Below are 23,404 nucleotides of genomic sequence, written 5' to 3'. Positions count from 1 at the left end.
ATCCGGGATTCCGCACAGAAGCAGGTTTAAAAAGCGTCTGTTTTACAGAGGAACAAAAACTTGTGCCACCTAATTTGTTGCATTATGTTACAAATTAATTTTAACTTGTTTATAGGGAGATGGGCATGCTTTGTGCAATTAGATGTCGTTTGACTGAAAATAGTTTTGTGTGCAGTATATAGAAGTAGACAACTGTACAGATGGCTAAAGGAGGTGTGCTGTAACACACACACACACACACACACACACATCCAGAAAGAATTCGTCATTTACAGCAGGTGCGCAGGCGACAAAATGAGCGTAAACTGACGCTGCGGTTGCTCATGTACAGCATCTACAGCGGAGCTCATTAATACAGATGCGCTAAAGCGACAGTTTCAGGGCGGTGTGTCTAGCAGTGCACACACACACACACACACACACACACACACACACACACACGCAACCCTTTTTATAGCAGTGTGTCATAAAGTGAGTGTGAAAAATAAAGTACTCTCTTAGTTCTGCGGTTATGCATATTAGGCCATAACTGCCCTTCCACTAAGTCTTGACAATCAGTAAATTTAACTTTGTGTGACTAATAATAATAATAATTTATTTTTCTACTCAGCCAACAACAAGTCAGCAGGCTGAAGTCATGTGTAAGATGTGCAGCCACACTGTCTAGGAAGGTCAATAGAACCGGTATGACCTGCGGTGGACAGGTGTCCTGTCCCTGAGATAGGGTCCGGGCCACCGTGACCCTGACTACGCTGGTTATCGACAGTGGATGGATAGATGGACAGGTGGATTATGAATACAGTGTACGCTGTGATCAATGATTAACTTTAGTCAGAATTTTTTCAAAACATTATGAATACATATCATCATTAATATATAAGGAATGTATAGAACCATGATGTAAATGGTCATCATCATATGACCCAAAGATGGGTCTGGGAGAAGACCGCTGCCTTTGTTCAATTTTCCCCCTGTATTTGTGGGCGAAAAACAGGGTACAGAGAGTGTTTGATTCTACTGGGCGTCACCTCTGTCACAGTGTACGACTGGGGGGGAAAATGTGTCTGCAGGGAACATTCATACTCTCGTGATGGGTGTTACTGTGCTCCAGATCACTGTAAATCTCCTGAACTGCAGGTGCAGAGAGAGAGAGAGAGAGAGAGAGAGAGAGAGACAGAGTGTGGTGTGAGAGAGAGTGTGAGTGAGAGAGTGTGTGAGGAGAGTGAAAGAGAGTGTGTGTGTGTGAAAGAGAGACAGAGAGTGCGGTGTGAGAGAGAGTGTGAAAGAGGGAGTGTGTGTGTGTGTGTGTGAGTGAGTGAGTGAGTGAGTGAGTGAGAGAGAGAGAGAGAGAGAGAGAGAGGTGACTGGACAGGGATCCAGGGAGGGACAGGCGGTGCTACATTAGCGGGGGGGGGGGGGGGGGGGGGAGGTACAGTACAGTAGACACACGGTACGCACACGGTACACACACACCGGGAGCTACGGTACAGTGTGCGGTACTAACTGCACACACACACACACACACACACACACACACACACAGGACAGGCAGCCATGTCGGAGAGCGGCAGCGCGGAGCCCGCGGCGGCGGCGCGAGACGGAGGTTCCGGCGGACCGGCGGGAGCCGACGCGCGTGCCGCCTCGCGCCGGCCCGTGGGCAACATGGTGACGGTGGTGCTCGGCGCGCAGTGGGGGGACGAGGGCAAAGGGAAGGTGGTGGACCTGCTGGCCCAGGACGCGGACATGGTGTGTCGATGTCAGGTAGGTAGGCTTAGTTAGGGAGCAACACGCGCCCGCCTTCCTCTCGAGCACTAATAGTAAATAATTATATTTAATATAATGTTTAATAACGGGGTGGGGGGGGGGCAGGACTCACCGCCGGTGGTGGTCCGTGCACCCGTGACAGTCACAGTGTTGCGGTGCATCGCTTTACCACGGTAACTGCAGCATTCAGCTCACGGTAACGGTGTAACCATCGGCATCGGCGGCGGAGTAACGTGGTAACGTGGTAACAACGACGTGGTACCGGTGTAACAATGTCGTACTTTACATGCTGTTGATGAGCGACACGGAAACAATGTAACAAGAATAATATTCACTGTATGGTAACAATCATGTAGAACCGGCGCGCGACACGGAAACAATGTTACATTGAATGTAACAATTTAGTCTTTTGTAGTACCGTAATCAGTGATCACGCGGTTACAATGTAACAATATCTCCTTTCTTGCGTACCGCAGTAACGGTGTAACGATCCGATGGTGTTGCCATGTAACACAGCAGTGTACAGTGTATCCGTACGCGGTGTAAACAGATATCGGTCGATCGATCCATCGATCAATCACTGCTTCCTCCAGCCGCTTCACTAGTTGTGCTTCGTTAACTAGCTGTTTAAGTTGTCCGTTGAAGGGGCGGAGTCACGGTAACGAGTGGTCGCGGTCGTGTTCGGGTCACCTTGCTGCGCTGAGCTCCGTGCTCATTCCACCTTATTATTATTATTATTATTATTATTATTATTATTGTTGTTGTTGTTGTTGGTGGTGGTAATACTCAATAGCTGCAGGGCGATCGGGTGACTGTGTGTTCTGTGTGTTTATTGAAACTGAGAGCAGTGTGTGTTCCACGTGCCTGGGCCGTTTCACACCCAGGGTTACGGTCATAAATAACAAGGACAAATATGAGATCCTGAATAAAAACTGGGGGTTGGGGGGCGTCAACTGCCAGAATAGGGTTTCCATCATCAGCTTACTGTTTTTTATTATTATTATTATTATTTATTTGCTTATTAGGGGGTGCCCTGGCGCAGCAGGCTTGGCTGGGTCCTGCTCTCTGGTGGGTCTGGGGTTCGAATCCCGCTTGGGGTGCCTTGCAATGGACTGGCATCCCGTCCTGGGTGTGTCCCCCTCCGGCCTTGTGCCCTGTGTTGCCGGGTTAGGCTCTGGTTCATGGCACCCTGCTGGGGACAGGAGGTTTCATACAGTGTGTGTGTGTATATAAACAGTATATTTATTTATTTATTTATTTATTTAAAATGGTCATCTGCGGAGCTGAAAGGTCACACATTTGGTGCACCGGCAATGACCTGGAGCTGTGAGCCCATCCAATACTGACTGTGTCATTCATTACAAACGATGGACACGACCTGAGCACGAAACGTGGACGTTTCCAGTACCGACCGGACACTTTGTGGCCCGTTTGCGCTCAATCCGGCTGGAGACACCACGAAGTACGTCTTCTTTTCTTACAGCCTCGGCCTCTGACCTCCTTCGTATAAATCCATTCATCGTTGTATAAACAGTTTTAGAAATATAACGCAATAGCGTATATGTGACTGCGCGAGGGAAGCGGAAAACACGAATGACGTGACTGAATGTGAGCGTAAATATGGTTTCCTGTTTCACGGCGAGGGCAAGATATTGAGTTCCTCTTTTTAACTTGAGAAAAATGTTACCAGCTGCGTTAAATTAAAACACAAGATGGAGAGGATTCTTTTTTTTTTAAATTCTTAAAAAGTGCAGCAGATGCCGTTCGCGTCCAGATGAATCCAAGGGAGACACCCAAGGAAAGACTCGTGACGGCTGAAAATGGGAATTATTGCATACGTTGTCTTATAGGGTAAAAGTGCGTATTTACTGCCAGCGATTGTTGGAATTACAATCAGAGGGGGTAAAAGAGAAGAGTGCAGGACGGCACCGGTTCCCTGATTCTCCTGAGCTGCTCATCCTTCGCTACCAACCGACACACGACGACACACTCTTAGTTACCGTATACAAATGAAACGCGTCTTTCCAAAGGGTTAGAATGTAGCAGCGCAGCACCGGGCACTGAGATAACTCACACACACATACAAACAGCTTCTCCTTTTCCCACTTACTTTCACTTTTTGATTGTGGTCGACACGACCGAAAGCCCATGGTTTCGCCGGAAGGCTTTTGCTGAACCTACAAAGCGTGAAAATAAACCTGTACCTGCGTGCGTTAATTTTCGAGGAATGTCTGGAACCCGGATTCCGCGCCGAAATGTTTTTGTTAGATGAAGTGGAATTCGGCGCTCATTCTGCATGTAAGCAAACGCACGGGATTCCGCTGTGGATATACAGGATCGGACTGGTCTGTATCCGTAAGGCCTGGCCGTCATTTTTTTTTTTTTTTACATTGATCTTATGCACAGTGTCAAAACATCATACAGATAAGTCCACATACACAGTGCAAGAGCTCAGGGTCAAACTTCAGCAGACACTTTTCTCCAAAGTGACTTACAATTATTTACCCATTTATACAGCTGGGTAATTTTACTGCAGTAATTTAGGGTAAGTACCTTGCTCAAGTGTTCTACAGAGGGAGGTGGGATTCAGACCTCTGAGCTGCGGGTCCAAAGGCAGCAGCTGTAACCACTACGCTACCAGCTGTCCCGTGACCGCAGGTGTGATCATGCAGCACTTTCTAATAACTTCTAGAAGGTTCCTGTTTTAAAGTGTATTTTGAATAACCCTAAATGATGGTTTATATATTTCCCCATATATAGTGATCGTCATAAAAGATGAAACCCCCATCAACTTCCAAGCTGTCCTCCGAGTCTTACATATTCTCAAGATGCTAAAAGTGCCAAGTTCGATTTCCTCTAAATATAGATACGCGAGGCCGATTCCCGTACCGCGGTATACCTTGCATACTGTAAAACTTGAGGGCGCTGAAATGTATGACTTTTTGCAGACGTGTGGAAAAAATGTAATCCTGGTTAAAACAAAAGTGGTTCATATAGCGTGGAAATCTCCAGCCCCCGTCCAAGTAGGTGGTGTTTCGTGCCACTCCGTCCCCCTCCTTATCGGTGCCGGCGGGGATGGGCAGGACTCTGGAGGATCTGAGTCAGCGTGAAGGTTCCAGATGTGGAAGCAGCTGTATGGAAGCAAAGCACTGTAGGTCCGCAGCATTGGGGCAGCAGGTGGCGCAGTGGTTAGAGTTGCCACCTGGCACTGGAAGGACAAACGTTGGAACCCCACCTCCTGGTACGGTACCCTTCGGCGGGGCTCCTACGTGTGAACGTTTCCCTCCCGATTCTGCATCCAGCTGAAGATCGACTTCGTGTCTCTGCTGGAGAAGAGGAAGCTGGACAGGGCTCGAGGGGGTGGGGGATGCCGGTCACGGGAGTGCTCGGGAATTTGCATTGTGGGAAAACACGGCACGGGTCGTGATGCCACCGTCTGTGAGGAGTTTAGCGTAGCTTTTTACACCGGTCCTGTACCTCGTTTTCACTACAGTCCATTCGCATCGTGTCTTTGTCCGCTATGGCAATTGGAGGCGCTGGTTCTGGTAATTTCCAGAAACGAGTGACACGACGCTCTGCGACTACAGGACATGTGATCGCTGCACATGGTTCCCACATCTGATCAGATGAGTTCCTCATCATTCGGGTTTATTGGCCATTGATCAGTCCCGAGTCGGGTCGCCCCTAGCTCTAGTTCACGGGGGCCCGAGGAAGAGTCCCACCATGATGGGGATCTTGGTTTCACTGTTGCTTTTAACAGAGGGTGCGGTGGTGCAGCAGGTTTGGCCAGGTCCTGCTCTCCGGCGGGTCTGGGGTTCAAGTCCTGCTTGAGGTGCCTTGTGATGGACTGGCGTCCCATCCTGGGTGTGTCCCCTCCCCCTCCAGCCTTGCGCCCTGTGTTGCCGGGTTAGGCTCCGGTTCCCCGTGACCCGTATGGGACAAGCAATTCAGAAAGTGTGCACGCGTGCGCGCATTTTGGTAGTTTCTAGAATGTTCTGGTGCCTCTAGAGTCTTCTAGTGGCTATAAAGTCCCAAACTAAAAGTGGTATATCTGTAATCAGTAAACTTTCACTAATCATAATCAGCGCAAAAATCGACATGTCTAAGAACTTTGGAAAATGTTGTTACATCGTGTTGTGTTTTACGGGTCTGAGTGTTTATGGTGTCCGATAAATGTTTGCATTTTAATGTAAAATGATAGAGTAACATTGGAGTCTTTCATATATATAATAATAATAATATATATATATATATATATATAATAATCCCACAGTATTATGAACTCGATGCAATAACAACTTTATGACTCATTTTGCAGCCGCAGCCCTGCCCTTAATGAGAACGTTAAGCGGAGATCCTGAGATATATAAGAGAAGGCGGGAGCGTCGCCCACGTTTCTCCTCGTTTTTATGCACTGCGCTCCTCCACCTCTGGCCGCCTGGGGGTCTCACACACAGGGGGGGTCCAAAATCAAAAGTTTATCAGTTCTCAGTTTTGTCCTCAAAGTGGTAGAAGAGCTCCCTGTGGCCCTCACAGCTGCTGAATCCCTCCCAGCTCTCAAGAAGGGTCTCAAACTCATCACCACCGGACCCACTGACTTCATAACTGAGTCCAACCATCTCTGCTGTTTTTCTGAGAGCACTTGTAAAGTTATCGGGTTTTAAGTCCCGAGTTTTTATTCGCAATGTGGTGTTTCTAGTGGTTGTTTTTAACCTCTGATGTTTTACCACGGTCTGTGTTTGGAAAAACGAGGGAGCGTGTGTGCAGAGCGCAGACGAGTGAATAATGTGTGACGCAAGCAGCGTAACCGATGAGATATTTTAACGAAATATGATGGCGATGTGTGGAGTGTTCTCAACTTTATGGAATTTGAAAAAGAGGGGGTTGATCAGACAAGCTACCGGTAGGGTGTATAACAGGATGTACCAGACAAACGGGCAGGACGCAGGTGAGTACAGCATTTTTTTACACCCTGGTCCTGTTTTACTGTCCTCGCTTTACATTAAGAGACTCGATGGAACTCTCATCTCTGCAGTTTCACTACAGCTGCATCACGTCACATTTTCCACATGAGGCTTTTTTCTACTTTCCTCCAGGTGTCCTCCGCTCCAGTGGACAAGCATTTTAATTCATCGTAAGGGATAAGGACTGCAGCATTTTTTCTACATTTATTCATCATCATCATTATAATTATTATTAGCAACCTTTCGTGTTTTCATCCAAGCCAGTAAATTTACCGGTTTTGTACTGCTGTGGGACAAGCAGCTTCAGCCAATGTGTGTGTATTTTAAAGCCAGATATTTTTATTAGGTGCATTGGTAAAGAGCGCGGTAGCGTTTTACCTTTGGGGATTTGAACCAGCAACCCTCTGGTTAGACGTCATTCCCCTTTAACAGTGGGTTGTTGGCCTCGTGAGAAGCTGTGTTGTTCGGTCTCCGTGGCGACGGCGATGGCTGCGGCTCCTGCCCGTGACTCACCAGGGCCTGCGTCTGGGTCTCTTTAGCCTCCCCTCCGCTGTCCTCGATGCTCAGTCATCCCCGAGCCCTCGAGAGTCGCCAACAGCGAGCCGACGCCGCGAACCGGACCAAACAACCTGGGACGCCTCGTGTCTCGTTCCGATCGTCCAGGTCAAGGCAGAAACTGGATATCGACCGTCTAGAATTGAAGGAGGAAGCAGATGAAGGTTAAGCAGGTGGTGGGTTTGAGGGGGTAAATGACCGCTAAGGTGAAGGGAGCGGTTATGAAACGGGAGCCCATAAAGACCGGTCCCGGTTCACAACCGCTCCCTTCACCTTAGCAGTCATTTACCCCCCCCCCCCCCCCTTTTTTAACAATGAAAAAAGTGGCAAACGGGGTGGGAAAGTCAACTCAACTCCAGTTGTCCAGCAATCCAGGTTGTTCCAGGTCCAGGTTGACCCGGTTTACGCTGGAACGCGCCTCCTTGCTCCTCCCGTGGGGCCGATCCCCACGGATCAAGGTCCTTGCGGGTTGACGGAGTTTAGCGCAAAAAAAAAAAAAAAGCAAAAAAAAGAAACGAAGAAAAAAGTTCTTTCCTTTCTCTTCACCTTGAAATGATTCGTGACTTTATTTCCAAACCATCCCAACATGTTCTTGAAGACCTCAATATCTTCTCCTTCGCCGCATGTATGAGTCTTTCTACACTGTCCCGGTTGGTAAATGAGAATCTGTACCATCTTTTACACCACTAGTCCTTATCAGCTGATACTTTACTGTGTGACTCAGCACGGTAATTTTTTACTGTCGGTTTAGGTGGAAGTGTAGTGATTTGAGCCTCTGCCTTTGGACCAAAAGGTCAAAGGTTTGAATCCCTCTTCCTGTTGTAGTACCCTTGAGTGAGGTATTTACCCTAAACTGCCCCAGTAAACATTACCCCGCTGCATAAATGGGTAAATAAGTATATTAATAAGTTACTTTGGAGAAAAGTGTCAAGTAAATGTGAGTATTTTAAGTGAGGGCATTATTCGTGGATGAGGGGTTTGACTGCAAGGTGCCAACTCTAACCGCTACGCCCCCTACTGCCACCGTCCAAATGCCGTCGAATTGCTGCGAGATATGATTTCCTATATATAATATATATATATATATGGGAGTAATGTTTTCAGCTCGGCCTAAACGTCGCAGTTTGGTTTACCGGAGTAAATCGACAGACCGAACGCAAGTACAAAAGCGCTCAGCTGATTTCGATGGAGATGTCGAGAGCCTCATCTTGGGGATGCGCCGCTCAAAAGTCACGTCTCCGGCTGGATTTGCAGCAAAGGTTTCGTGGCTCTCCGTGACGAGCAAACGTTGTAAATAGGTATCCGACTGAAAGCAGACACACACATGCACGCTGAGGATAATACTGTAGTTTTTAGCAGCGTCGGCAGCTGGTTGAATTCAGATCGACGTCCACGTGGTCACCGATTTTAACTCTGAAAATAAGTAACGCGTGCGTCTCACCGCGGACAGGTGTGTGACCGACACCGGTCACGTCCCCACTCGGTGGACCGCTGCCTGGACCCGCAGCTGGCTGCTGCCGCCGCCGAATTCCACGTCTCTGCTCATCTCGAACAAACTGAACTGGCTTTTGCCGGTGGCACGGAAGGCCGTTGGGGGCGGGCACCCCTCCCCTCCCTATTCACAGCACAAGTCCACATTGACATAGTGAGGATTCCTCCGCGCGGTGGCTGGCGGAGGGCCAGCGCCATGCGGCACGCGAACATAACTCACGAATGGCCTCGTCCGCTGCGTCTGCAGCGCAGCGAGAATCCTGGGAAGGTCACAGGGCGCCGCGCGTGTAGAAAATACGCACGGTGGTCGCGCGCGTTAAAAACGCAGCCAGAAAAGCGATACGGACGGGCCGCGACGCGATGAGAGGCCGGAGCTCGGCGGCGATGGTTCGGGAGGTTCGCCTGGCTCATCCTGTAACGCTGCGCCGTCAGCGGGTTGTACGGAACGCGCCGCGCGTCTCGCCGTGCCAAGTTACCGCAACTAATATTAGTCGTTCCAACTGCCGCTACGAGCCGGAGGATTCCGGACCTCGTTCCGCGAGCTTCGCTGTAACACCGTACCTTGTGTTCCCACGAACGACCGCGTCTCGTCGACCGATGGCGTCGAAAGATTCAACGGGGGAGAAATGGTGTCGGGGCAGAGCGCGCGAAATGCATAAAATTCCCTTTCACCCCCCAAAATTTGCGTTCATTCGTGCCGCTTTTTCTCCGAAGAAATGCGCAATTATTTACCCCTAGTTTACGCGGCTGGGTAGTTTTACCGGAGCAGTTTAGGGAAAGTACCTTTGCTCAAGGGCACCGCAGGTGGTGGTGGGATTCAAACCTGCGACCTTTGGGTGCGAGTTGGAATCCGGCTCTGATCCAGTCCTTTGAAAGACCTTGAACGCAAGGCCAGTCTCTACTTTGAGTTCACCTGGCTCTGGGGTAAATGTACCATGCTGGACTCTCTGTTCCACTGTGCTTCATGGCATTCTGAACCCCCCCCCACTGCCAGGGAGGCTGTTGGCCCTCCCGATGTAGAGGAAAACAGCTTGATGCTCCACCCCCCTGTGTCGTCGCAGTCTACTGGGTCGGTATCGGCAGCTGGCGGGGGGTAAGATCGCAACCGTTGAAGGGTGCGGTGATACCGGCGGCACGGCAACGGCGGAGACGCAAACAAAACTCGATCCGGAGGCGGAGGAGCCGCCCTGTAATTTCTCGCATCGTCTGACTCCTAAAGCTCGGCCGGACCCCGTGCGCAATCCGTATTTTGTCCCGTGGGCCTCCTGTTACCTTAGAACGTTTAGCAGTTTAGAATTTCTTCATCGTTTCTCTGCCGTTGAAAGGCGAGGGTTGGGCCTCCTTCCTCATTCAAGGATCGCGATGAATGAGCGGCCGACAAAGGATTTCCCTCTGTCTGATATCATGCACGTTCAGTAAGAGAAAGGGAAGAGGCGCTACACTGGTAATACACCACGATACACTAGTACACCGGAATCCCCGGGGGGGGCAGCTGTTGGTGCTCGGATCTCGCAAGAGTTATTTTCCTTGCGGTTTTGCGCTTTGCTTTCATCACATGCCAGATGGCTTCTATAGGAATATTCCACTAGGGTGCAGCAGGTGGCGTAGCGGTTAGTGCCGCTGCCTTGCACTCCGAGCACCTCGACGCGGATCCCTCGGTCGAGGCGATACCCCGAAATGACCCCTTATTAATGGGGTTTGGAAAACGGAGAAAAGTAACGAGCGCGGCGAATAAATAGAAACGCATGAGCAAAGTGTCTTTTGTTTCGTTTGCTTTCCTTTATCTGAGAGAAGCGCCGGTGTGAGAAAGGCCTTTTTCTCGCGCTTCGTGAGGAACTCGTTTTCGCTGCTCTGCGCGTCCAGATTTCGGGTGATGAGGTGTTAGTCTGACCGCTAATCCAGGTCTCCGGGCCCCTCGTTCCCGGGGATCCCAGCTCGGCCCGAGAGGATCGTTCGCCCCCGCCGGGTCCGGGGGGGGATCGGACGGCGCGTTCCTGCCGACGGCCGCCCGGTCCCCCGGGAGGCGGCTGGACGCGGTTCAGACGGCGGGCGTTCCGGCGTTGCGCTCGGTCTTGGTCCCGCACGCTTCTGGCACGACGCCCGAATGCGTCCGTTGGATCCGGCTCCCGGCTGAAAGGTGTTTTTATTCCAGCGCCAAAGCGAGGTGCGAGTCTTCCCTTCGGGCAGCGCGGTTGATTTTATATGCTTGTTGCTTCCGCTTCCTCTCATTTGGCCCTTATTTCGTAATTTACCGCCGGCAAAAACCTCCCTCCTTCCCTTCTGATGCTGCCGATCGCGGTGTTTACAAACGGTTACATTTGTGACCCGGTAGAGTCCTTTTTTTTTAATTTACTCATTTTTTTCCCGCTCTTAGTAAAAACGTTTAATTTGTGTATTTTAGAAATATTTGCAACAAGGCCGCCGAAGTTAATTCCGGAAGTGCACGGAGTTATTTTTGTTGACCGCTCCAGCGAGCGCCAGTTCGACGCTTGGAAAGAGACGTTCCGCAGGAACCGTTTCCTTGGGAGGTGCGACATCACGCCTGCATGAAATGAAGTATTAAAGAGTGTAAAAGAAAAAAAAAAACAGGTTAATAGTACATGGAAAAGACATCGTGGGGCAGAGGCTGTTTGCTGGGTGTAATGAAGGAAGCGGTCGGTCATTCGTGGGGCAGCAGGGGGCGTAGCGGTTTCAAGCTGTCCGCTCCCATTCGATGTGGGTTCGAATCCCCGCTCCTGCTGTAGTACCCTTGATCGAGGTGCCTACCCTGAACCGAAACGGTAAAAATTACCCAGCTGTACAAGGGTAAATAGTGGTAAACCGCTTTGTGCCCGAAGGTACAGCCGGGAGTCACCTAGAAGGAAGGAGTCGGCTAAGCGAGGGTTAATTGAGCTGCGGCTGAAAAACGCCGAAATTCTCCTGGACAAGCAGTACTTCGGCACACGGGATTTGCGAGCGAACCCCTCTCTGCGTAAATCACATCCTGACACGTTCCCAGAATGGCAGCGATCGGTTACCCGGGGGCCCGCGCTATTATTTTTGAACCGCCCTCGTGACGAAACCTGACGGCTCGCCGCGGACGAGCGGCACGGACCCCCGCCCCCCCCCGTAACGGGAGACGGCCGCGGGGCCGCACGGACGAAAAAGGAGAGGCATCCGCGCTCGGGCGCCGGACGCGCGCGTCAATAAATAGCCTCCCTCCGGCAGAGGGGCGTCGTCCGTCTCGGCCCTCGTCACGGGAGCTCGAGTGCTCTTCGCCCGAAAGCAAAACTAGGAAATGTCTTTCTCCCGCGATGCCGCACTTGATGCCGCAAGCGTCCGGGTTCGAGGGGCTTCGTTTGTCCGGAAGCGGGCCCCGGGCCGGCCGCTGACGGCCGGGGACCCGACGACGTGACGGCGCGCGCCAGCTGGAAGGGCTCAGGATGCGGCGCCGCGGAGCCGGCGGCGGGAACAGGGTTCTCTTGTTCTGCCGGCGAAGGCGGTCCGCCGGAGGCCGCCGGTGCCGGGCGCTCCCCTCGGACCCGTGATCCGCCCGTGCGGCACGACCTGATTTCGTAGCCTTAAGAGCTCCGTGAGACGCAGCTTACCGGATCTTTGGGCGGGACACCAAAACCCGATTTCTTTCTCTAAACCCCTGCGCCCCGGAAATGGCAACCGGGGTGTTTGCGGTGTGACATCGAACGGGAAGTGGTGTCTGGGTACAGGGGTCATCGGGTTAGTTTTAGCGTTAGGGTCGGCGTTAGGGTTAGTGTTCACCTGGTGCTCACGGACTCCGGGTTTCTGTCGTTACCTTTCAGCGCCGGGGTTCGGGCTGCAACAAACAATACTGTGGATTTGTTCTTGCGACAGCAGGTGGCGCGGTGGTTTGAGGCGCCGCCTCCTGTTGCGGCGCCCTTGATCGAGACGCTTGCCCCGAACCGATTCGGTAAACACCACCCCGCCGTATAAATGCGCAAATCCGTAAATGGCTTAACCCCGCAATTATAAATAGTCGATAAATAAATGCCGTAATTAATAAATAAATAAATGACAATCGTTTGGCAAAAATGTTTACCAGAAACCCAGGCGGATGGATTTACGTTAGAAAATCCGTCGTTCTGGGTTGTTTTCACCTAAAAATGGAAGCGAGAGCGTGTGGTGCCGCCGTGCTCCGTGTCGGGTCGGGACCCTCCTCTCGAACCGGCGGAGCCCCAGAGCAGCGCTCAGATGAGTGTGTGTGTCTCACTCATGTGACCGGTGACCCCTGTGTCATGAGTCATTTTAACCTTCTTTTGGCTCCCTGTTCCAACAGGGTGGGAACAATGCAGGGCACACGGTGGTGGTGGACTCAGTGGAGTACGACTTCCACCTGCTGCCCAGTGGCATCATCAACCCCAAGGTCACCGCTTTCATCGGTGGGTGCCTCCTCCTCCTCCTCCTCCTCACACACACACACACACACACACTAGAGAGCGCTTCTTCCTCTCCGTGTCTCTCGCCCTCATCTGCAGTCATGTAAAGTGTTCACTTCTTGGGGGTCTTCGGTAAAGAACAAAGACAACGACATGTTGGCACGGTGTCGGCTGTGGGGCGCGGCGACCACATGATCCACGGCGACTGCTGTTAAAGGATGAGATGCCGTCGGTGGACAGTTTACCCACAGATGCATAATTTGCATAATTTGCATAAGCATAATTTGGGTAATGACCCTCAGCAAACCCTACAGGGTAGGGGGTGGACCCTAAACCAAACGACACAGGCGCCGCAAAACATTTTCCACACGCTCCCCACCCGTCACCATCAGGTCATAGGTTTGAATCCCGGCGTCCTGTTCGCGGGGACCGAACGGGTTGTTAGCGCAGTTGGGCTTCCGAGTGTGTATTAACGTCCCTCCTGTGAATCTTTATGGAGCTATGAGTGTGGTGGTGGGGGTGGGGGGTGATAAAACTGCAGGCCGTTGGCGTGTTGCGGTTGCAGGGACCCCAAAAACCTCTTTTGCCCCCCGTGACATCGAGGGGGCAGAGCGATCACGATCACACGCTGAGAAGGTAACTGTTCCAAGTCCAAGCAGCAACGTAATTAACGCCGTTTTCGCCCCCAAAGCCGTGGGGGTGGGGGTATTACACATTCTGGAAGTGGGTTCGGAAACCCCTTTTCCCGCAGCGTCTGCCAGCTCCCTAATTGCTGTGGTTCCCCAAGCGCTCGATTACCCAGCATGCACCGCGTCCTCTTTGTACCGCGTCCATCGCGCTTCTCCACAAACAGGCTTCGCTGTTCCCGTTTCAGGAAACGGAGTGGTGATCCACCTGCCGGGCCTCTTCGAGGAGGCCGACAAGAACCTGCGCAAGGGAAAAGGTGGGCGGGGCCGACCGGGGAGACATGGGGTCGGAGCCAGGGCGGACGCTCACGCGGTCGGGGGGGGTGTAACCTGCTCTCCCCTCGTTGTGTTCGCAGGACTGGAAGGCTGGGAGAAGAGGCTCATCATTTCGGACAGAGCGCACATCGGTGGGCCCCCCCCCTCCCCCATCTCTCGCTCCCCACCCCCCCGACTCAAACATGGGAACGGCAGTAAAAGAGCGGCACGGAAACAGCCGGGAACGAATGGACCAGAGTTTCTGTGTGCAAGAGCTGATCTTACATGTCTTGTAATGGAAAGTTCACAGAAAAATGTGTCCAAAAGGCCAGCAGGTGGCGCATTGGTTAAGGCCCTCAGTTACTGAGGGACCTGTGTTCAAGTCCCCATTCCCGCTGTCGTTTCCTTAGTCGGGCACGGACCCTTAACCGACACAGTAAAATTACCCAGCTCCTTAAGTAGTTGGATGTGTGTTAAAGCTGAAGCTTTTGGTCCTAGAGGTCATGGGTTCAAGTCCCTCCTCCAGCAGTGGTACCCTTGAGCAAGATACTAACCATAAAAAAATTGCTCCAGTAAAAAAAAAAAAAAAAAAAAACTCAGCAGTATAAAAAGGTAAACAATTGTAGGCATTTTAACATTGTGAAGCGTAAGATAAAGGTAAATATGATGTATCTAACAGTGTAAATTACTGTGGACAAAGGTGTCGAATAAACGGTCAAAATCCCTTTTGCCGCATTCAGTTCCAGCTGAGGCTCTTTCCCTCAGTCTTCTGACCTCGTCCTCCAGCTCACTGCTTGGGCTGTCCACCCGCGGGGACATGTCTTGTGCTGAGCAGCGAGACACCCTAGTGTGACCGCTGTCCCCTCCCTGTGCCGACAGTGTTCGACTTCCACCAGGCGGTCGACGACGTGCAGGAGCAGCAGCGGCAGCAGCAGGCGGGGAAGAAGTAAGTCGTCCACCCGCTCCGGGGTCTGATCTAGCGCGGTGAGGTGTCCGTGTGGAAGCGCGTGGTGAAAACCACGTCTCGGGTCGCGACCCTGCACCCGTTAGCCGGTGTGAAGCCATTTCCTGGCCTCTGAGTTTGGATGTGGGTTCGATTCCAACCCAGTCTGTGGAAGTTGAATGTTCTCCCTTTGCTAGAGAGGGATTCTTCCGGGTGCTCTGGTTTCCTCCCACAGTCCAAAAAACGTGTCTTTGGTGAACCTATGACTTTAAATTGTCTGTAGTCTGTGTGTGTGTGTGTGTGTGTGTGTGTGTGTGTGTGTGTGTGTGTGTGTGTGTGTGTGTGAGAGAGAAAGAGAGAGAGGGACTGTGTACTGAGGCCAGGTGTCCTGCATCAGGTGTGTCATGCCAGTATGGGGAAGGACACTCTCCAGTCCTGGAACCAACAACACAGTGGCTTTTAAATGTAAAGAACTATTAATTTTAATAAAAATGTTCATTTTAATAGACCTAAATAAGGGTTTTGTCTGAGTGCAAAGACACAGAAGGTGTTTGGGTCTCGATGGACCCGTTGCCAGGGGCCGTGTGGCCCTCGCAGGGACACATATCTATACAGCTTGGTGCTCGAGCTGTCAGTCAAGCGATCGGTCGTGGAGTCTCGACCCCCACACACGGGCTGAATGTGATCGGGACCCCACACTCACACGCAAACACACATCCTCGCGCTGTACCACGCAGCGTGGTTTCTCTTAACCGCAGTCACTTGAACACCGATGTAATCCACTGAGGTCAATGCAGGGGGGACTCAGGTCTCGCTTTTTGGCCACATTCCAAGCGCAGGACACGGGCCTGAAGGTTACTGATTCGAGTCCCCCAAGCTCATGCTCTAGTGCTGTTTAAGGCCTTTCAATGTAAGCGCTTAAAAATAAGGTAAATAGTATACCGCGGTGGACTGGTGTCCCGTCCAGGGTGCAGGCCTCCTAGTCTATTGCCTGCTGTTTCTGGGATAGGCTCCGGACCAGGGTGACCCTGATCAGGACAAGCGGTTACTAGAGTGAGAAATTGTACAAGAGTAGAAATACGGTACAAATGGGTAAAGTTTACAGGGACAACGCAGTTTAACAAGAGAAGCAGCTCTTCATGTTTTTCATTTTATAATTTTGGTTTTTGTTTCCCGCTCAGCCTGGGAACGACGAAAAAGGGCATCGGTCCCGTGTACTCAGCCAAAGCTGCCCGCAGCGGCCTGCGGATATGCGACCTCCTCTCGGACTTCCAGGACTTCTCGGAAAGGTAGGCGTGTGCCGTGCGCCCCCCGCCGAGCCTGTATGGGGGTGTGTCACACCCATCCGTCCCCTCTGTAAAACACGTGGTCATGTGGGGACAGGACTTGGTCGGTCGCCGTGCCAGCTTCTGATGAAACAGATTCGTATGCAAGAAAAGTCACGCATGGAGTGTGTGAGGTATGTGAGGTGTCGGGTGTTAAGCGTGTAATGATCGCTTCGTAATGATCGCTGCCACATCCGAGTGAATTCAGCCAAATGGAAAAGTATGCGAAAGAATGTCCATGTTCTCACTGTGGTGTTTAGTTAATTCACCGATTTGCCCTCACGTGACCCCCAGAGAACAGACAGGCGGGCAGAGGGAGTCACCGGACTATTACACACTTGTATAGACATTTGCACATTTTTTTTTTTTTTTTTTTGACACACAGAGGTATGTAAAAGGAGGCCCTTCTCCTCTAGGTACAAGGTGCTAGCCAAGCAGTACAAGTCCATGTACCCGACGCTGGACATCGATGTTGACGGGGAGCTCGAGAAGCTGAAGGTGAACCATCGCCTGCTCGTGGGTTGGGGGGGTGTGTGTCATGTCATGCGATGGATCTATGCGTGTGTGTGTGTGTGTGTGTGCTAGGCCTACGTGGACAGGATAAAACCGATGGTGTGCGATGGCGTCTACTTCATGCACAAGGCACTGCATGGACCCCCCAAGAAGATCCTGGTTGAGGGGGCCAACGCCACCCTGCTAGACATCGACTTTGGTGAGCTCCCCCTAAACGTCCAGCTGTGCTCCGATCCCAGTCCCGCAGCAGCTCTCTAACAACCTCGAGAGTCAGAGGTTGCAGGTTCAAATCCCACCGTGTGCTGCCGTGCTCTTGAACGAGGTATTACTCTGAATAGCTCTGGTAAATACAATCACCCAGCTGTGTAAGTGTAAAAATCACTGCAGGTCACTTTATGGAAAAGCATGAATTGATGTGAATATAATAATCGCTGCCTGTTTGATGCCAGCTGGACACTCCGGCGAGAATCCCGGTGAGTTTGACTTCACTAGTTTCTCCACACATCCAGCTGTTCCACCTCCACGTGTTTGGCCCTCCGAGTTCTCCCAAGCATGAGTCTCGCACCTCGTCCAGGTTGTACGTGTGTGGGGGTCAGACACGGCAAAATCCCTGGTCACTCCAGGAAATGTGGCTCTCCTGCTATCTTCCTCTTGCTCTCTTCATATCTCCCACTCTCTCTATTTCTCTCCCACTCACCCCCCCCCCCCCGGAGGTCACAGGAGACGTGTTTGGCAGTGGACACAGGGGGCTGCTGGGATGCCAGCTGTCCCCCCACAGTGAACGTGACACGTCCATACTTAAGCCAACACATGGCCTCACCCCTCACCCCTCCTCCCCCCCCCGACCCACCACAGGCAGTTCTCTCATGACCCCCCTTATGACCTCAACACCTTTGCATGACTTTTGAAGACCGTACAGATGAGATATCCCTCTGTTTGTGAACTCTTATCTGGAATTTCCTATACCGGATCTCGCCTTTTGATACCCAGTTAAGGCTTTACAGAAGAAAGAAATCGGTATAGAAAAATGTTTCCAAAGCGTGTCCAAAAAAAAAAAAAACGAGAAAGTCGCGCATTATCTAAGTAAATCATAAGTACAGTTATTGGGGCGTCTGCGTTGAAGTCGCTTCCCCTGGGTGCGTTAGGAATGTGGGAGTGTCGCTTTAAGAGAGTGGAGCATTATGGGAAATGTATGAAATTCCACGAGAGCGCTTGTCGGCCATATTGGGTGTGTGTGTTTAATTACCTGCGTTTCCGAGCACATTCTGGAAGCGGGACGGCGAAGGTGTAAAGTTGCTTTGAAGATAAATGTCTCCTAAATAAACACATGTAACTTGAAATGCCCGCATTTTATATTGTGCTGAAGTTATATTGAGCTGTTAGTTATAGCGTTTTTCAGTCTTAGTGACATTCTGGGGAATAGGGGTTTTTCTGACGGGGTGGAAGTTAAGATTCAAATACTGGTGGTTATTAGTATAATCCATTTTAAAATAAGGGGAAATAGGCTTTCGGTATTAGAAATTTCGATATCCGCACCGTTTTCCGGATTGATTTAGTAAATGGAGGGATTCCTGTTCTTAAAATGGGCACAAGATGATGTCTTTTCGAACCTTCTGGACGGACACCGACGCGCCCACACCGGGGGGGGGGGGGGGCACGTGCGCACCTCTGAGCGGGCGCCGCCACGCGCATGCGCAGTTCCGCGGTCCCACCCTGAGCCCCTCTGTCCGGCCGTGCACTGCTGCACCGAACCCACCACCTACTGAATCCCCACGCTCGTGGTCTGCGCTGAGTAATTTGCTACAGCACCTTTTAATTTACCACACCGATTAGCTGCCTGGCAGCAGGCGGCGCAGTGGTTAGAGCTGCCATCTTCTGCTTGAAGGGTGCTGGTTCGCATCCCACCTGCTGCTGTAGTACCCTTGATCAAGGTCCTTCCCCTGAATGAATAGTGAAATTATCCAGCTGTACAAATAGGTAAATCTGTGCAAGTTGCCCCAAACAAAAGCGTCAGCTAAAAAATTAAAAGTAAATTTGGATGCATGTTTGATAAATGACTTGTACGTTGTTTAATTCTGTGGGCTGCCGCTCTGCGATGTGACACCGCCCTCCCTTCTCAGGCACGTACCCCTTCGTGACGTCGTCCAACTGCACGGTGGGAGGCGTGTGCACGGGCCTGGGCATGCCGCCGAAGAATGTGGGAGACGTGTACGGCGTGGTTAAGGCCTACACCACGCGGGTGGGCATCGGCGCCTTCCCCTCGGAGCAGAACAATGTAAGAGTCACCGACGGCGCACCCCACAGCCAGTGGTGTCGGAGGAGGAGGCTGCATTTGAGTGCACCAGGGCTATAAAGTCACTCTGTGGTGAAAGTTGAAAAAGGCTTCCTGTAGCTCAACAGCGCCACCCATAGGATCATCGCAATATGTCTCTCACCCTACGGCTGAGTAACTCCATCTCGAAATTCCGTTGAATGTCCTGGTACTTTTTGACTATACACCATTGTCCTTCTTTTCACTGTGGTTCCACGGCCTGCTCGGCCGAACACTGACGTGACTCGAAGAATAAAGGCGACGTAAAAACAAAACACGCAAAATTTCTCTCTGTTGCTGTCCAGCTCCTCCAGGAGACATGAAGGTGTGCAAGGTGAGCTTGACTCTCTTTCCCTCCGTGAAGGAAATCGGAGAGCTGCTGCAGACCCGGGGCAAGGAGGTGGGCGTGACCACGGGTCGCAAGAGGAGGTGCGGTTGGCTGGACCTGGTGCTTGTCAAATACGCCCACATGATCAACGGCTTCACCGCGTGAGTCATCCCACCTGCGGTCCAGTTGCGACATCCGTCTTCACCGAGATCCCTAGTTTCCGTACGGCTCGGGGCGTCCCTAAATAGGGCTGTCCCAAAGGGATCAAACGTCAGTACTAGTCAGCTGCCCCATATTTATTTACCGTGGTACCCCGGCTCTTTGACGTACTAACACAACTGAGACTGACGCGCCGTTCGTTCGTATTGTTTGTAACTCCAACGTCACCTTCATCCCGAGTCGCAGTCGCTAAGGGCTCAGTTTCTCCATTTATTTTTAGCCACAGTAAAAAATCTTGGCTATAGCTTAATAAACTTGAACAAATATCGCGCAAGAATGTTTTATTTAAAGTTCAGTCTACATTAAAATCATATTAAAAATGACTCATGGATGGATGACTTAAGAATAATTGGTAAAATAGTTTCCAAAATTGGTAGGGGGTGTGGTGGCGCAGTGGGTTGGACCAGGTTCTGTTCTCCAGTGGGTTAGGGTTCAAGTCCCACTTGGGGTGCCTTGCAACAGACTGGCATCCCGTCCTGGGTGTGTCCCCTCCCTCTCTAGCCTTTCGCCCTGTGTTCCTGGGTTAGGCTCCGGCTCCCCGCAACCCTGTCTGGGACAAGCAGCTTCAGATGGTGTGTTTGTGTGTGTGTGTTTTTTTCAAAATTGCCACCTTGCCTTGCTTTATTGTGTCCCTTTTGGGAAGGAATATTTTGGAGAAAAACAAGTTTGAAAATTCATAACACACTTTATAACCCAAGGACTCGCGTGTGTGATTTTTTTCATTCGTTAAAAATTACCATTTCAATACCAAACATTTGCTGTGGTAAAGTTAATTGTAATAGTCATGGTAATTAGTATTACTATTGGCTAATTGGCCTATACTATACTATTGTCTGTTGGTAATTATTATTATCATTACTACTGTAATTGTAATGGTAAAATATCTTGTAAGTCATGATTCTGGTTGGTATCATTAGACTGTGTTCAGGGCCGCTCCTGGACAACGCTTTACATGATTTGCCTTGCCCATTTATGATATGGAATATTTACTTTTATACATCTTACCCGGACTTTAGTTGCGTTGTCACGGTGATGCCACACAGTTGTGTTTAGCTGCAGTAGCAAAGTACTGCGAGATGTGAAATGATGTTCCAGCTGTGGTCAACTGGCTTTTCTCTCCCCTCCTCCAGCATTGCTCTTACCAAACTGGACATCTTGGATGTGTTGGAGGAAATTAAAGTGGGTGTGGCGTACAAGGTGGACAACGAGTTAATACCTCACTTCCCAGGTACCCGTCGAGCGCAATGAAAGTCCGAACCGTTCACCGGGACACGTGTCCGACGGGGTGACTTCTTCTCCCGCACCACAGCCAACCAAGAAATCCTGCACAAAGTGGAGGTCCAGTACGACACGCTGCCTGGCTGGAAGAGCGACACGTCGGGCGCCCGGACCTTCGAGGACCTGCCGGAGAACGCTCGGAAATATGTCCGCTTCATTGAGAAGCACCTGGAAGTGCCTGGTGAGTTCACCTCCGCCGCCCTCCTGGAGTTTGGGGATTGAACCGCTTGTTCAGTTCATAAGTCTTGGTTTAGGTTAAGAATGAGTTCTGTGTTGGTCTGGGAGCTTTAATGCCGTATTCATTGAGGAGCACACCGATACACCTGTATCCTCATTAAGAGTTTTCCGATTGCGACTGAGTGGTAGACGTCGGTTTGGAATACGAACAGAATGAGTTACAAACTGCAACTGGAGTTACAAACAGTGCTGCTGGAGAAGCCTGTACACATGAGGCGGGCGGTGTGATGGTGTAACGCTCTTTGTCGTCCCCCAGTCAAGTGGATTGGTGTGGGAAAGTCCCGGGAGTCCATGATCCAGCTCTTCTGAGAGAGTGGACCCCCCCCCTCCACGAAGAAGACCACAACCAGTCATGCTGACCCCACCCCACCCCACCCCACCCCACCCTCTACCCCCTGTCCTGGATTTCAGGCCGGGGGGGAGGGTGTGGGGGCCGTGGCGCCGGGGACACCCCCCCGCTGCATGCAGACTTCTCTCTGCCCTCTGGGTGGTGAAGGTGCCATATCACCCTAACAGGAAACGAGGGGAGGGGGCATTTGTGGAGTCGCCACGCCCCCCCGCTGCTATCCAAGGACAGGTTAACCTCACAGGGCGCGAGCGACGAATGGTGATATAATTAAAACAAGGGCAGCCCCCCCCTCGCCCCATCCTGTCGGAGTAGCTTCGGAAACCTCCGGAACCCCTTAAAACACCCGTCTGCATGCCTCCGTGTCACGTAGCTCCCATCGTTTGCCCGCGTCGCTTTAAAAATGTCCTTTCTTTTACGTTTTCGGTCTGCGCACCGTCACAGCGGCCCTTTAGGAACGCACTCTTGAGCGTACGGATGGAGGTGCAGCTGATCTCAGCGCTACAGGCGGAACTCGGTCACTCAGCCCCAGGTTACGTACCGTGTTTCAGCGAGCTTCCACTGGACTACAGGAACGTCGCCACCGGACTCCAGGAACATCGTTATTCTCATCGATTTGTGTGCGGGTTCCCTTTGCGAGCCTCTTGTCAACGTTTGTTATACGTGATCCGTAACAGCTGACGCTTCGGGAGAACGACTCGATTTCAAGGACCCGTCGCCCACACCGCAGTGGAGGCGTTCGCGGTGGTAACCGGTGCGATGACCCCGTTTTGGGGAAGAGGATCGTAAAGATGCCGAAAAAGGCAAAGGTGCCTTTCTGTAGACTCCACTTGAGTGACATTTAGATTTGACACAAGAATGTATTTTTAAAGTGGGTCGTGCTGGTTTAGTTTTTTCTCTTTTTTTTTTTCTTTTTTTTTTGTGGTCTTCTGAACCATCTGTCTTATTTAATTTCAATTTGGATCGATGTGTGTCGCCCCTGTAAATGTCTGTTCTACACACGATCTGTAAACCACTGATGCTTCCAGGTTGTTCTGAACCACTGAACCAAGCCATCTGACATTTTCTCAGCGCTTTCTTCTCTTTTTTTTTTTTCATTTGGAAAAGGAGTCCAAATAAACTGCTGTTTTTACTCAATTAAAGAAAAAAAAAAAATGACTTGTGTGCGGGGAACTTGAGTGCCATGTCAGTGGTGCTGGAGCTCCGGTGGAGTCAAGCTCTGTGTCAATGTGTAGCGCCCTCGTTGACCTCTGGGGGGCGCTGCATCCCCACCTTCTCCACCCTGCGGGATTCCAGCGTTCCAGGCAGGTACCAGCCAGGAGACCCCCCCCCGACCAAGCATCCCTGAGGGGCGGCGGATGGGGCTCAGCAGGGCAGCACAACAAAGGGTTGCCTGGCAACCCCATCCTGCCATCTTACCTCCGCGTGGGGTCGGAGACGAGAGCCGCTAAAGTGGGATTTACTCCCAGCCCTGAGAGCCACGGCAACAGGTGCGAAAAGAATCGGCGGCGTTTCACCGAGCGAAGGCGACGCGTGTAAATTCGCCGCGACAGCCGCGTCAAAGCGGAGCGCAGCTCCTCCGCTGAGATTAACGCCGTGTCGCTGCCCGCGTGTATTTTCGCTGCCTGCACTGCGCGCTCCGGCCACGAGAGGGCGCGCGATCCTTTGAAATGAACAGGCGCGCGCGCACCGTGCGCATCCAGCCGCTGTCGCTTTGGAAGGGTTTGCTTTTATTTTAAATATTTGAAATATACATATATATATAATATATATAATAAATATAAGGCTTATGTAAAAC

At 51.3% G+C, this 23,404-nt stretch overlaps 1 protein-coding gene across 3 annotated transcripts; it reads left to right on the top strand.

Moving 5' to 3' along the window:
• Positions 1-1,428: 1,428 nt before the first annotated feature.
• Positions 1,429-22,930, top strand: adss2 (adenylosuccinate synthase 2). Of its 3 annotated transcripts, none has more exons than XM_029251163.1 (13): positions 1,429-1,761; positions 13,066-13,168; positions 14,040-14,108; positions 14,208-14,258; positions 14,986-15,052; positions 16,231-16,338; positions 16,791-16,872; positions 16,960-17,086; positions 19,008-19,162; positions 19,563-19,687; positions 20,876-20,973; positions 21,055-21,204; positions 21,517-22,930. In XM_029251163.1, exons 1-13 carry the CDS (start codon positions 1,555-1,557, stop codon positions 21,567-21,569), a joined length of 1,395 nt encoding a protein of 464 aa, XP_029106996.1. In that variant the 5' UTR covers positions 1,429-1,554; the 3' UTR covers positions 21,570-22,930. The 3 variants fall into 3 exon arrangements, with proteins under 3 accessions (XP_029106996.1, XP_029106997.1, XP_018605008.1); XM_029251164.1 differs by lacking the exon at positions 1,429-1,761 and adding an exon at positions 8,375-10,218; XM_018749492.2 differs by lacking the exon at positions 1,429-1,761 and adding an exon at positions 11,240-11,302.
• The last annotated feature ends 474 nt before the right edge of the window (positions 22,931-23,404 follow it).

This window comes from Scleropages formosus, chromosome 4 (genome assembly GCF_900964775.1).
Source record: "Scleropages formosus chromosome 4, fSclFor1.1, whole genome shotgun sequence".
In the NCBI taxonomy this organism is placed as follows: Eukaryota; Metazoa; Chordata; class Actinopteri; order Osteoglossiformes; family Osteoglossidae; genus Scleropages; species Scleropages formosus.
Note: the sequence above shows the minus strand (reverse complement) of the source record. Positions and strands in the feature narration are given on the sequence as shown.

Coding starts and splice junctions, on each gene's coding strand:
- adss2 (XM_029251163.1), top strand. CDS start 1,555: ATGTCGGAGAGCGGCAGCGCGGAGCCCGCGGCGGCGGCGCGAGACGGA. Junction 15,053..16,230: donor CAGCAGCAGGCGGGGAAGAA/GTAAGTCGTCCA, acceptor TTTCCCGCTCAG/CCTGGGAACGACGAAAAAGG. Junction 17,087..19,007: donor CCTGCTAGACATCGACTTTG/GTGAGCTCCCCC, acceptor CTCCCTTCTCAG/GCACGTACCCCTTCGTGACG.